The sequence below is a fragment of the Ostrea edulis genome, chromosome 7 (assembly GCF_947568905.1).
Source record: "Ostrea edulis chromosome 7, xbOstEdul1.1, whole genome shotgun sequence".
In the NCBI taxonomy this organism is placed as follows: domain Eukaryota; kingdom Metazoa; phylum Mollusca; class Bivalvia; order Ostreida; family Ostreidae; genus Ostrea; species Ostrea edulis.
The window spans coordinates 87,966,457-87,981,098 of NC_079170.1; the positions used below are offsets into that span (position 1 = coordinate 87,966,457).

The 14,642-nt window shown below is 36.2% G+C and overlaps 1 protein-coding gene across 1 annotated transcript in view; it reads right to left on the reverse strand.

The window, feature by feature from the left end:
* LOC125654160 (uncharacterized) overlaps window positions 1–14,642 on the reverse strand; it is a 95,713-nt gene that overhangs the window by 4,302 nt on the left and 76,769 nt on the right. Inside the window, exons 30-39 of the mRNA XM_056145909.1 lie at window positions 14,302–14,391; window positions 13,689–13,842; window positions 12,214–12,374; window positions 11,023–11,176; window positions 9,257–9,444; window positions 7,423–7,518; window positions 5,671–5,818; window positions 5,026–5,186; window positions 3,478–3,637; window positions 2,867–3,033 (exon numbers count right to left, since the gene is read on the reverse strand). Coding sequence (XP_056001884.1) covers window positions 2,867–3,033; window positions 3,478–3,637; window positions 5,026–5,186; window positions 5,671–5,818; window positions 7,423–7,518; window positions 9,257–9,444; window positions 11,023–11,176; window positions 12,214–12,374; window positions 13,689–13,842; window positions 14,302–14,391 — 1,479 coding nt within the window. The remainder of the gene's footprint in view (window positions 1–2,866; window positions 3,034–3,477; window positions 3,638–5,025; window positions 5,187–5,670; window positions 5,819–7,422; window positions 7,519–9,256; window positions 9,445–11,022; window positions 11,177–12,213; window positions 12,375–13,688; window positions 13,843–14,301; window positions 14,392–14,642) is intronic.

A 14,642-nucleotide genomic window follows, 5' to 3' on the forward strand; every position in this document is an offset into this window, starting at 1 on the left:
ATGGTGATCCACCTGTGTGCCAAATATGGTATGCCTATGTCAAAGAACAAAGAAGTTATAGCCTGGACATGAATCTGCACAGACAGACGGACAGACAGACAAACAGAGTGATTCCTATAGGCCAATCCGAAAACATGAGTTATCTTTCCTTGATCCGGAACGTAGTGCGCTTGCTTAACAGTAGTTTAAGACTTCCGGGTAGTATATTCGAGAAGCGTCATTATCAACAGTGCAGAAGGCCGCAAAGATATTGCTGTATAATTTTACAGCAATCACGCCAACAAATATGTTAACGTTAATAAAAAATCCCAATGTATAAGTTTACTTCATACACGTGAAAATAACCAACTTTGCATGTAAAAATAATAGAAAATTAATGTTGTAAGTAGAGGATGACACCCCCCTCCCGGATAGAATGTTCTATCATTAAAGTGATGTAATTTCCTACGGCGGGGCTGTCCCGAGACGCAGTTAGATTATTCAGATTCAGATTTTTTTTATTTCCTTAAGCTATACAGCTCATCGGTTATAAATACATTTTGATATTTACAGTAACTACCCCCCCCCCCCCATTTTCCAGGATTTCACGCGTTTTATGACTGAAATTAGCATATATCATATATTGCATACATTTCCTCAGGATCTTTAGTCCGTGTTTTAATACAGGTTTATTTTTGAAAGAGTCGATTGGTAGTGGTGGAATAATTTTAGCCCTGATAAAACAATGAGAACGTTGATTTCCTTATTGATATTTTTTTTTGGAAAGGGGGGGGGGGGGCATGCTATGCAAGATCTTTGCACGTGTCGATCCTTGTAAAAACCCGAGCTTTGAGTTGATGAGTTGTCATCATTTCTTGAGAATCAGAAGTTCTGTTCTGATTTCATACAAAATAATTATGTCAGTCGTTATTGGAGACATATGTAAACAAATGAATGTCTGCGTGATTTCCAATTTAATTTTTAACACACACACCCCCCCCCCCCCCAACTCGAAAAATCACACCCGACTCGATCAAGAAATTCGTTTTTGTTTCCATTAACATTTTCTTACTCTCGTACAAATGATTTCAACTGTTTTCGATTTTAAGCAGCACCCATACTAATATAATGCATTCCAGAATAAAAAAGGAAATTCCAGGAGTACTTTTTCTGGGTTTTAGAGCAAATCTGTCATAGGGTAAACGAATTAAGATAGAGGAATGTTCTCCTATCTCAAATGTTGATGTAGTAACATTACTCTATCCTCTGTGGATCTTATTGCTCAAAATCTCTAATAGAGGAATGTTCTCCTATCTCCAATGATGATGTAGTAACATTACTCTATCTTCAATGATCCTATGATAGAGGAATATTCTCCTATCTCAAATGCTGATGGAGTAACATTACTCTATCTTCTATGGATCTTATTGCTCAAAATCTCTGATAGAGGAATGTTCTCCTATCTCCAATGATGATGTAGTAACATTACTCTATCTTCAATGATCTTATTGCTCAAAATCTCTGATAGAGGAATATTCTCCTATCGCAAATGCTGAGGGAGTAACATTACTGTATCTTCTATGGATCTTATTGCTCAAAATCTCTGATAGAGGAATATTCTCCTATCTCCAATGATGTTGTAGTAACATTACTCTATCCTCTGTGGATCTTATTGCTCAAAATCTCTAATATAACTCTTATAATATATGCGCAGTCTGAGTGTGTTACTACCCGGAAGTTGTCATATTCACACTAAATGTAAGAATACAAAGAGAGATAACTCACGTTTTTGGAAAGGCCTATAAAGCTGCAATAATGTAGCCCTATCCAATTTTTTTTTAATTCTGACGTTTTCGGGATAGGGCTACAATTCCATAGGATCTCCGTAATGGTGCAAAATAATTTTATGAATAACCGATAATAAACTCTGTGTATTAGTCCCAAATGTTGTTTACACCAAAAGGAGTACCAACTTTGTGCTCGGGCATGTCTAATAAAGGTGTTTTTCATTAAATACAATGTACAGCATGCAAAATTCTTCGTCTGCTCCGCCATGTTTGTTATCGCGAGATCTCGTAGGTGGATCTAATGAAAAACCTAAACATTGACAATCAGTGCGAAAATGTAGTTACTCGAGCCACTTCGACAAAGAAAGGAAAATCATATTGTTGCAGAAAGAATTTACACTCTGCTGTTCGGTTTTTAACTTGATATTAAATTGAAACCTTTTCAATACCGACGAAAGAGCTTTCGCCTCCATACTTCTCCATTGATGTAAATACTACCTTATATGGCATATGCAAATGACTTGACAATCGGAAGTTGAAACTTCAGTACATCAAACATGGCGCACAAATATGAATCGAGAATTTGGAATTTATCGAAATTGTTGAAAACGGTAGAATAGAGCCTCACAAATCTTAAGTTGCAGGTTGTAAATTTATATATTGACTAAGAAACATAGAATATCATTTTATTTACGTAAAGAAAGTCAGGAAATGTTTAGAATGAGCGCAAATGTTGCGGGAGTGAATCACTCCCGCATTTGCACCATTACGGAGATCCTAGGGAGTTGTAGCCCTCTCCCTAAAAAAAAACAAACAAAAAAAAAATCAGAGAGGGCTACATTATTGCAGCTAATTCCTATATACTCCCCTGAACTTCGTTCGCGGGGGGTATAAAAAACAATTAAACAGCATACTTGTATATTTCAATTTGTGAGCCATAATGATTAATAAGTAACTGTTCTTTTTGAAAGGCAGACATTGAAATCCTCAAATAAAAACACACTCTACTGATAAACTTCACCATTTCCTGAGTGGACAAGAGTCATGTTAGATATACAATCAATATCACAACAGTTGATTTCAATCCGAGACAAACTTACTCCTTAAACGTCCTGACAGTGTACAACTCTGTGGCCACTATGGGTCTGATGTAGTGAATATGGAGTGTGATCTGACTGTTTTTAACAGCGTTCAATATTTTGTCCATCTCTTTGGCCATATTAACTGTACTTGTTGCCGACTTTTTTAACTCAAATGACAGTCTATCCTAGAAAATAACAATGCAAGAATTTAAGAATTTCACGAAACAGACAAAAATGCAATATACACCTCAAAAGAAAGTGCAATATCTTGTACATTTAACACAGAATCTTAGAATTTGTAAAAAGTTATACATGATCAAATAGATACTGGCAATAGCTGAGTTAATTGTTAACTATAAGTTACGTTGTGAGGCATGCTTCAAATTCAGGATTTCAGGGAGTAATTTTGAAAATGGAATCCATTTTGTTATGTAGTTTCGTCATTTTCTATGGACATCAAACATGAATTTGGGAAAACACAGATTTATTGATACATAATTCATGGAAAAATACTCTAAACTTTGCTTTGTGAAAAAATGTACTTTGTTGATCACCTGACTTTATGTTCAGCTAGAACTGCACAAACAACAGAAATTGGTGTTTAATAAAACCATAATGAATAGAGTTACCTGATGTATCCAGGTGAGATTAAACGACCGAGCCACCTCCCCCACCAGCAGCCCGTCCAGCTGTCGCTGTAGATCCTCTGTGATCTCCTGTCTGGTAGTCAGATGAAGGTTCTGTAAAGCCTCCAAATCAATGCTTCTGAACTTCAGCACCACCTCTACACTGCAAAAACAGTTATAAAAACCTCTCTCAACTACTTTTTACATACACATGCAGTTTAAGCCGATTCCAGTCTGATGGACAGTATGAACAAGGAAACTACAGGGGCCAATCAGAGTAATGCACCACCTTACAGCAATTACAACCGTCAAGGACAATGAACATTTCTTCCAGTCTGATGGACAGTATGAACAAGGAAACTACAGGGACCAATCAGAGTAATGCACCACCTTACAGCAATTACAACCGTCACAGACAATTTTTTAATGAACATTTCTTCCACTGGCATCCTCTTGACCACACCTTTCATCTTCATTACAAGAATGAAAAAAAAAATTGAAACTGCAGGCGCCCTATATTGGGTAATTCTAATGCGCTGGAAAGTTGGTTTTTGGCAAATGAGAAAAATTTGTCAAAAATTAAAATGCCAAAATTTCTATCCTTATACATAAATGATTCACTCGTTAATTGAAAATACGCCAAAAAATGGAGCACTAAGATTTCAAACTATATTTTTTTGAAAAATCTGCTGAATATTCCCGATGCCAAATTTACCCGATATACGATGTGCACATACCCAGGGCAGCAACTTCCCATATTCCCATATATGGGAAATAACGTCAAAGGTTGTCAAATTTGACATCAAATGGAAACACATTCTTATTGGATTTTATCTTGAAAACAACCACAGAATTGTCATTTTGAATAACGTAATTTCTACTATAGCAACTGTTATTTACAAATACAAGATGTACTGTAGAATCAAAGAAATTGAAGAAAGTACCGAAAATATATACATGCATGTTAAAGCTTCTTTAAAGATGTACTCTCATGTATACAAAAAGCTACATATAGATTTCAATGATATGTTTGAAAAAATTTGTAATATATTGTGATGCAATTATATGTACAATGTATATCAATGTTTTCTTGTTATCAAGGCATGTGCCCGAATGTCTTGAACATTGTAAGGGCACTTTGAAGTATGAATAAACTTCGCTAATTTTTAAAAAAAAAACAAAACAAAAAAAAAACTTCCCATATTCCCAGCAACTCTGTTGTTTAGGGATAAGGAGGAATCTTCTGTCATTATTAGGTAGATAAAATTCAGACAAAACACATTTGTCCCCATTGCAGATTATGTCCCCTGGGCTGAGCTAATTCAGACACAATACAAGTGGCACTACTGGGTTTTGAACTGCCGACTTTAAAAGAATAACAGTCTTTCATTTCAACCTCTAGCTCCAAACTGTTCTCTCGTAGTCTAAAGATTTCTGAATTTCTTTTTCTAGGTGAAAACTTCTCTTTTGGGTTTAGAATTACACTCTTTGATCATGCATGATGTTTAGAATTAAACTGACTTTTTTTCACACATTCTAAACCGTTCTTACTTTGTTGAATCTTCCTTCTTGCGAGGGGAAAACTTTTTTCTGTCTGCTAAAGGGCCAAAGCTGAAGCCCTTGGTGTAGTCTGCTTCCTTCTCCAGCATGTCCACATACAGCTCCAAATGTGGATGTAAACTGGTGGCATGCAGAGTAACATCTACCCCTTCCTAAACAGTCATAGTCATGTGAAAATATTACAATCACAACAATGAGCTTGGTTCATTCACAAATACTTGCATTACTTGAATCTTTTTCTTTTCTCTTATATTTCTTTTAAAATTGACATTGCTTTCATCACAATGTTTGTAGCAAACCTTAAAGTACAATCCTGTTTTTGTACCACCTGTCCGCGTAATCATTACCACATATGGAGCATTGTCAAGGTCAAAGGATGCGTTAACTGTTCCGTTTAAAGTAACGAAATGGTCAACGATATGATATTTCAGTACTTAAATCTAGTTCATATTTTAAAAAATTACATTAGAATATATCTTATAAACAATAAAATGTCATTCTTTGTTGTCTTATCAGGTGATGAAGGTACTAGCGATCATTGCAGAAAAAAAATTAACCCGATAAAACAATTCACCACCCGATAATAGAACAAAGAAAGCCTTTTATTGTTTAATTATTTTCACTGTCCTGGCAGACCTGTGTAATGATCGCATCCTGCAGGACCTCCTTCGCCTCCCCTAGTATTGTCTCCAGCTTAGTGCGAAGGTCCTGTTCCGTCTCGATTATCTCCGAAGCGCTCAACCCCTGGGTAATGTTGCATGCTACGAACACGGGGTACACAAAGCTGGGAAAATCAGTAAAGCCTTAATACACTTATGAAAAATGTTGGGTCTTTATGGTTAAAGTTATAGAGCTTGGACAACTGTTTCGTTTGTATTGATCCGCATATACAATATAATTCTGATACAACTACTTCAATGTATCGCACTATCTCATATAAAAATCCTTTCATTTCAACAGAATCATTTAATTAACAGTTTTTATTGTTATACACCTTAAAAGATTTCTTATATAAAGCTAATAAGAATTAGAAGTAACATTTTTACTTTTAAACCAATTGTCACATTCGTGGTCTATTGACCGGTCAACAGTGGGCAATAGTCTGCTTTATTTCTATTGGCTATGTAAGTCATGTGGTTCTCAGTCTGCTGCTATGGCGAGGTTAACTGATTTGATCGACAAAGATACAGAATTTAGTAGATGGAACGCAGCACAGTAACACGAAAAATGTAATTATTGATTTTTAATTAGAATAATACGTAGGTTTTCTTTTAAACTAGTGGAAGTGTTGATAAATGTATACAATTCCTGGCATGTTAAAAGTTCAAAGTCAACAAACCATGTCACATGGCATATGCATCTAGTAAAACATTCTAAAAATTGAAAGTGTATAACAAAACAGTTATAGACTGTGTCCTCGGACAACAGCTGTTTTGTTTGACCCTCAAACGGATATGTTGCCCTCAGCCTACGGCTTCGGGCAACAGATCCGTTCCTGTTTTGTTTGACCCTCAAACGGATATGTTGCCCTCAGCCTACGGCTTCGGGTAACAGACCCGTTCTAGGGTCAAATAAAACAGCTGTTGTCCTCGAACCCAGTCAATAACTGTATAATGACAAATCTTTATCATATAATTAATCTTAATATCATTTATCATGTAAATTTTTTTGGGGTTGCCTTTCCCTTTAAACTAGTGGAATCGGTGATAAATGTACGCAATCACACTGTCAATCCGTTTAACAAACCATGTGCACCTAGTAAAAACAACCTAAAAAATGAAGGTGTATAAAAAAAACAGTTATTGACCAAGTCCTCGGACAACAGCTGTTTTGTTTGACCCTTGAACGAATCGGTTTCCCCCAGCCTACGGCTTCGGGCAACAGACCCATTCTCGGGTCAAACAAAACAGCTGTTGTCCTCGAACCCAGTCAATAATTGTATACTGTTGTGATGTCTGCCATCTTACACAGATTAATTTTAAAACAAATGTGACAATTAATTGATCCAACTTCTAATTTGTTGAATATCTTAATTCTAATTTAAAACCAAACAAATTAGAGTTTTCGGAATAGTTTCACTTAACGCATCATTACACATTATGGGTGAATTACAATAACATGATGGTAGTTTTTAACGCTATCTCAGAACAATGTCCCCATTAAACCAAGATGCAGTTACAGAAACATACATGTAGTAATTCTAGGAAAAGTTGTCTGGTTTTGAAAAACCTAGCTCTTGTACAGAAAATATAATGACATCATTGCAACAGAAAACACAATTTATCCCAATTGTAATTCCCTCAATAATTAATTAACAATCATCATGAATTTTGAATAGTTTTATTGTTTGAAACTTACAGACCAATACAATAAACTGATTATAAGTACCTGTTTGAAATCAGCTTCATTTCATGACAAAGGTCCACATTCCACTTTCCATTGTAAAAACAGCCTTGAGTGCTTTTACACAGCGAGTTGATAGAACTAAAACAAAAAATAAAACATTCAAAAATCAAATCACTTACACAGTGGCCCGGTGCTGAACTACGTGCCACAAAATGCAGCATTCCCTTCTATGAAATATACAAAGCACAATTTATAATCACAGTCACCAAATACTACTACAGCCTCCATATCCTGGTGAAAGTGGTGTTGCAGGTAGATGGTAAGATCACAATTATACCGGTTAAATCAATTAATGTTTACAATATTTTATCAGTTCTAATCTCACACCAATGACAAACTAGTTTCAGATAGAAAGATTTTGTCCCTAAGTCCTAGTGCTTTACAAAGTTAACCTTTAATCTGAAGACAATTATGAATCAGGAGGGGCAAGAATAGGACAATCCAATGAAAAAATGACAGCATGATTCCAGTTTAAAATCCTGGTTCAGTAGTTAGGTAATCATAGATTTATTTAGCAATGGCTGATTAACAGAGTCCAATTTTGTGTGATGAAATCAAAAGCAGATGACTTGTTTTGTATAGTGACATGACTTATTTGTTTTGTATAGAGACATAGCTTATTTGTTTTGTATAGAGATATAGCTAATTTGTTTTGTATAGAGACATAACTTATTTGTTTTGTATAGAGACATAGCTTATTTGATTTGTATAGAGACATGACTTATTTGTTTTGTATAAAGACATAACTTATTTGTTTTGTATAGAGACATGGCTTATTTGTTTTGTATAGAGATATAGCTTATTTGTTTTGTATAGAGACATGACTTATTTGTTTTGTATAGAGACATAGCTTATTTGTTTTGTATAGAGACATAACTTATTTGTTTTGTATAGAGACATAGCTTATTTGTTTTGTATAGAGACATGACTTATTTGTTTTGTATAGAGACATAGCTTATTTGTTTTGTATAGAGACATAACTTATTGTAAGTTACATCTAATGCTGCCTTTGGAAGACTGTAATCAAATTTAATAAATTTATTGATGCACTCAGGTTGGATTTTAATTGCAACTTTGACTAGTTGAACATTCACATATATTAAATCATTTGTGCACTGGGATCAATGGATGTTTCATTACAATAAAAACGCTATAATGTACCACCTCCCAGTTTGGGCAGTGCGTTGCACTGAAAATTTCGGTGCACCGCGATTCATACCATTCGATTCGATTCGATGCACCGATTACAAATTCAGGATTTCGGTTCGGTTTAGATTTTACATAGACCAAAACAACATATATGGCGTCCGAGTGATGTGCAAAACATGTGTATTTTTATGCAACAGAGATTTAAATCACTACCGTGTTGAGATTTAGCATTTTCATCACTGTTAACACTTGCCTGTTTAACCTGTAGACACTTGCCTGTTTAACTTGTAGACACTTGCCTGTTTGACCTGTAGACACTTGCCTATTTGACCTGTAGACATTTGCCCATTTAATCTGTAGACACTTGCCTGTTTGACCTGTATTCACTTGCCTGTTTGACCTGTAGACACTTGCCTGTTTGACCTGTAGACACTTGCCTGTTTAACCTGTAGACACTTGCCTGTTTGACCTGTAGACACTTACCTATTTGACCTGTAGACTCTTGCCTGTTTGACCTGTAGACACTTGCCTGTTTAATCTGTAGACACTTGCCTATTTAATCTGTAGACATTTACCTATTTGACCTGTAGACACTTGCCTATTTGACCTGTAGACACTTACCTGTTTAACCTGTAGACACTTGTCTTTTTAACCTGTATTCACTTGCCTGTTGAAGCAGGATATGGGACAGTATCCCACTAGGCTTGCCTGGTAAACCATCTTTGCGGGTTGCAGTCTCTCTGGTCCTAGTTGCATAGAGAAAGCCTTCAGCTGAAGCACCTGTTTCCATTTCTCTATCTCTTTGCTTACTGATGAGTTCAAATTGTTTCTTTCCACTTTAAAAATGACATACTTCTACAAAAACAAGTACAGAAATTCATTTTCTCCTTTTAAATGTATTTGAATTCTTTAGTCATATACACACACAAACAGCTTGTAACCTGATATTCTTTAAAAAGGGCTAGACCAATGTCCGGTTTCCAGGGATGGCCGCTTTTGTGACAATTTATGCGTACGGTCTGCTAGGACTTAAACAAGAGCAACGCCAATGTGGCATAATATGCCCGTAGATTTTGCTCAAGGAAAACATATTTTAGTGCGCAGGGATTCATATTTTAGTGAAGTTAGCACTGTCCTCTGTGAGCTAATTCATTATTATGCTTGTAGAAATGGATATCAAGATATAAAGAGGGATATAGCCTTAGAATGCGCTACTTCATAAATATGCTAATATACCACACACCTTTGCTTGAAACAGTTAGTGCTAAAGTATAAGTACAGGTACAGTATACTGAAATGCAATATTTAAAACACAAGTCTATAAACTTACTATACCAGATTAGTAACCAAGCCAAATCATCTTCGGTTTGTATCCTGCCATCATGGTGATCAAATATACCAAGTTATAATATCCAGGAGCTTACGGTTCGGTTTGTATCCTGCCCACAAGGTTTTCCTAATAAGTGATACTACGACCTTGACCTTGAAAAACAATAGGCACCTTCCTCTCATCATGATGATCAAATATACCAAGTTAAAATATCCTGGAGCTTACGGTTCGGTTTGTATCCTGCCCACAAGGTTTTCCTAATAAGTGATACTACGACCTTGAAAAACAATAGGCATCTTCCACTCATCATGGTGATCAAATATACCATGTTATAATATCCTGGAGCTTATGGTTCGGTTTGTATCCTGCCCACAAGGTTTTCCTAATAAGTGATACTACGACCTTGACCTCTGACCTTGAAAAACAATAGGCACCTTCCTCTCATCATGGTGATCAAATATACCAAGTTATGATATCCTGGAGCTTACGGTTCGGTTTGTATCCTGCCCACAAGGTTTTCCTTAAAAGTGATACTACGACCTTGACCTTTGACCTTGAAAAACAATAGGCATCTTCCTCTCATCATGGTGATCAAATGTACCCAGTTGTAAAGTCCTAGGGCTTATGGTTCAGTCTGTATCCTGCCCACAAGGTCCGGACAGACAGACGGACAGACAGACAGACGGACGGACAGACAGACGGACGATGACATACCATAATACGTCCCGTCTTCGACGGGCGTATAAAAATTAGCTGATATTTTGGGAGGACCAGTTTTCTGAAGGACTGGTTGGGAGAAGTTTCACTGTATTTAAGGAAGTGGCAATGCTGCCAAACTAATCTAAACTTGTCTATACCTCAATTTTTTTTCAAATACACAATCTAGCGTATTTTTTAATAAATTTAATGTGTGCCCACCATTAATTTGATTAAAATTGCATGGTGTCCACCAAATTTTGATGAAAACAATTTTCACACAATATATGCCATAAATCGATTCTAAAATCTTTAAGGACATATTGACAGTGCATAACATGCATTCTACAAAAATATCATTTTACATATCCTTTCCGATTTCTTTATATGAACCATCGATTTATTACCTGATCGAACCAGACATTATGAATGTTGTTAACAGAGAAATCTAACGACAGGTAGCTCCGCAGATGATGAAACAAGCCCTCCTTCAGCTTCCTCCTCTGCTGGAGGTCTAACACAGAAAATTCAACTTGGGGGAAGAGCATAGCTATCTCCACACTGAAAATAGAAAGAAATCTACAGCATCATATCACAGTTAAACAAGCCATCTCTGTGGAGACCATAGCTCTACTGGTCACACCTTAAAAAGCCAAGTCATCAAAGAGTTATATATCTAATTTAAACAGTATCTTATTATAAATCATAATAGGATTGGACAGCAGGCACTGCCCATATAAGTCCTCTCCGTAAAAGAGTTATATATCTCTACGAAGTCTTCACTCATACAAAGTCTCACAGTATAAATAAAGAGTAGCATTTTGAAACGATTTAACATGTCTTTCTATTTCTAGTAACAGTGATCATGTGATACATTGAAATAGAATTACTTATCTTATGGAAGACAGTAAACAGTGTAGCAACTTAGATAAATCTGAAAGATTAATCTATTTTTAGGAATAACACTCTTAATTATCTCACAGATTTTTTTTATCAAGGAACAGTTAGTGCTGTATGCTATTTACATAGCTCTAATTATTGAGAACATGTGTACCAACTTTGATGAACCTGGCCTGTTAAGTACTGTATTTTATCTGACAGACGGAGGGACAGACACACTGTACTATACCCTAACATGGCACATTTACAACAGGTGTATAAAAACAACAGTTTTGCCAAGTAAGAGACTATGTTTCTCCATTAAAAAGTTATGCTCCTGCAAAAATTTGAAGCCTATTTTTAACCACAGCCTTCAACTTAACCAAATGATCTTAAGTTTGGGTCATGATTCTCCATCTGGCCATAAGCAACTTTTTGCCATGCATGAACTTCTAATTTCTCTCTGTTACAAAAGTATGGCTTATAGAAAAAATAATGGGATTGAAGGACAGACAAGACTGACATGGTGGGCGTTATGTACCCCCAAATCTAATATTGATCACGTAAAGTTTCCATGGTAACAGTACTCGAGACATTACAAAGACAAGAGGCAAATGGGTTTAAATGGCAAAATGCAACAACTCTGCAAGGGACAACTCAATCAAACAAGGCGTTAATTTTTAACAAAGATGAAATAGATTGTCCTTGGATCCTCTGACCTGTTGAAATCTTCAACGTCCTGTCCAATAACATGGCTGTTGTTGACCACCAGCTGTAGCTGTCCAGCACTGATCCACTTGGAAATGTTGGCAACAATTCCCGACAACGGAGCTCGTCTTGCTGTCCCCTGAACTAGGAACGTGAAACTGTTCTTAAAATCCTAAAAAAAAAAAACAAGATGTGTATGTGAAACACAAATGCCCCCGATAATGGCCAATTCCGAAGATGGCCAAGGTCACAAGGACAAATATCTTGGTACCAGTAGAAAGATCTTGTCACAAGAAATGCTAATGTGCAATATGAAAGCTCTAATATTTACCATTTAGAAGTTATGACCAATGTCAATTTTTTAAAAAGTAGGTCAAATGACAAGGTCAAAATGTTTAGTACCAACGGAAAGGTCTTGTCACAAGGAATACTCATATGAAATATCAAAGCTCTAGCTCTTATTGTTCAAAAGTTTATTAGCAAAGTTAAAGTTTTCAAAATGTAGATCAAACTCCAAGGTGGAGGTCACAGGGTAAAATGTTGGTACCCAATGAAAGGTCTTGTCATAAGGAATACTCATGTGAAATATCACAGCTCTATCACTTACTGTTCAAAAGTTATTAGCAAGGTTAAAGTTTCAGACGGAATTACAGAATGACAGACAGGACAAAACAATATACTCCCCGATCTTCGATCTCGGGGGGCATAAAAATCCAGATGGGTCATGTTAAAATACAAGTCATAAACAAGAGACTCAAAGGCTTTATCAGTCACCTGAGCATTAGTTCAAAGTATCGCTAGCCCCAAAGGCTACAGAATCTATACTAATTTTCATATTTTTACACATCCACACTGTATGCCAAGTTTTGGCTCCACCCAGAACATCTACCCTGGGGATCATGAAATTTAAAATTTAGGTAGACACCTTTCTGCTCTAAACGACTATGCATTTAGTTTTTCTTACAGATGTGCAGTTGTGGAAAATTGGTCCATTTCTGGTAGTTTTTGTCCTGCACCTATGACTCTAGGGGTGCAGTAGTTAACAATCTATGTCCCCCTTGTCTCAAAGACACTTCATGCCAAATTTGAAAAGAACCAGAGAGGTAGTTCTCTTGTAAACGCATAACAACAGACACTGACCACTAGCAATATATATAGGTAACCTGAGTGAAGTGACCTACAAACCTTGTTGGTCAAAAAACACCGACAAAGTGTAGGGCTCACTGAGAAAGACATTTCATAACTGAACTTCACTGCAGAAACATTATTAGTTAATGCAAGTCTGTTTATATTTTTACTTTTGAGTACATAAAAATGTAAATTTCTTCACCATAGGTAACCGAGGTCAGACATCTACCACCTGATATTCAATGAAGCGTGCACTGTTCTCAAAGTCGGATGGAAACAGTCCTCGCCTTACACGAGACCATCGAGAAATGTGGAAAAAAGTACATACAAATAAAATCAATCTACTGATAGGACGTACATCACCATATGAAAAGGAATGGGCCCTGGCTCCTGTGGGTAAACCCTGTACAAATTTATCTACTTCATCTCTGAACATCATCAGGGATCTGTTTCTCTCATCACAGATTAGTTCATCAAAATTAGAGCACGGGAACACTACTGTGACCTGTTTCCTGCAAGTTAAAAACTTGTTGTAGAATTTTCTATTACAGTAGAACACGGTTATAGCAAACCTCCAAGGCTAGCAAACTACAGTTCATTATAACCAAACTTCGTTATATCTAATACCATTTTCGTTATATTATGTTCCTCTCATACGCAAATAAATGTCAATTCACAATAAGCATGAATTCATTATAAGAGGCGTATTTGTTATAAGCGTGTTTTACTGTAATGCAGTAAGTAAAAATGGATATTTAGTGGTCTTACAAAAAAAATTCAGAATAGAAAGGGATGCTTTACTGTGAACTAGCATGTTCGTTCACCTTAAAAGTGGAGCGAAATCTGTGAACCAAGAGCTTTGTAATGAAACACTAATAAATATAAGATATTCTTGGTGGCCATCCTGCGAAAATTAGTGTTGAAGGACTTGAAACCTGAACTTTTTCTGACTTGATGTTTCGCAGACTAACTTTTCTGGTAGTAGTGCATCATCAGCACACTTCTGACTCTGATCCAACCAATAACATCCCGGTATAGTGGAACATGCTGCCTCGGTATGTCTGAAACAAGGGAAACAACTCTTCACATTTGTATTGTAAATCAAATATTGTGGGCAGTACAATGCTGTGTGGGTATATGTTATACACAGACTCTTGAAATTGACATTCGATAATGTACTGTATGCCAACACAATTCATAATCTTTACATGCCATACATGAATTTCCTACAGGAGAAAGAAATATAGCTGTTTGTAATGCTGGCTAAAACACACCAAATTCTGGGATTTTTAAACCACTGCATTTGTAGTAT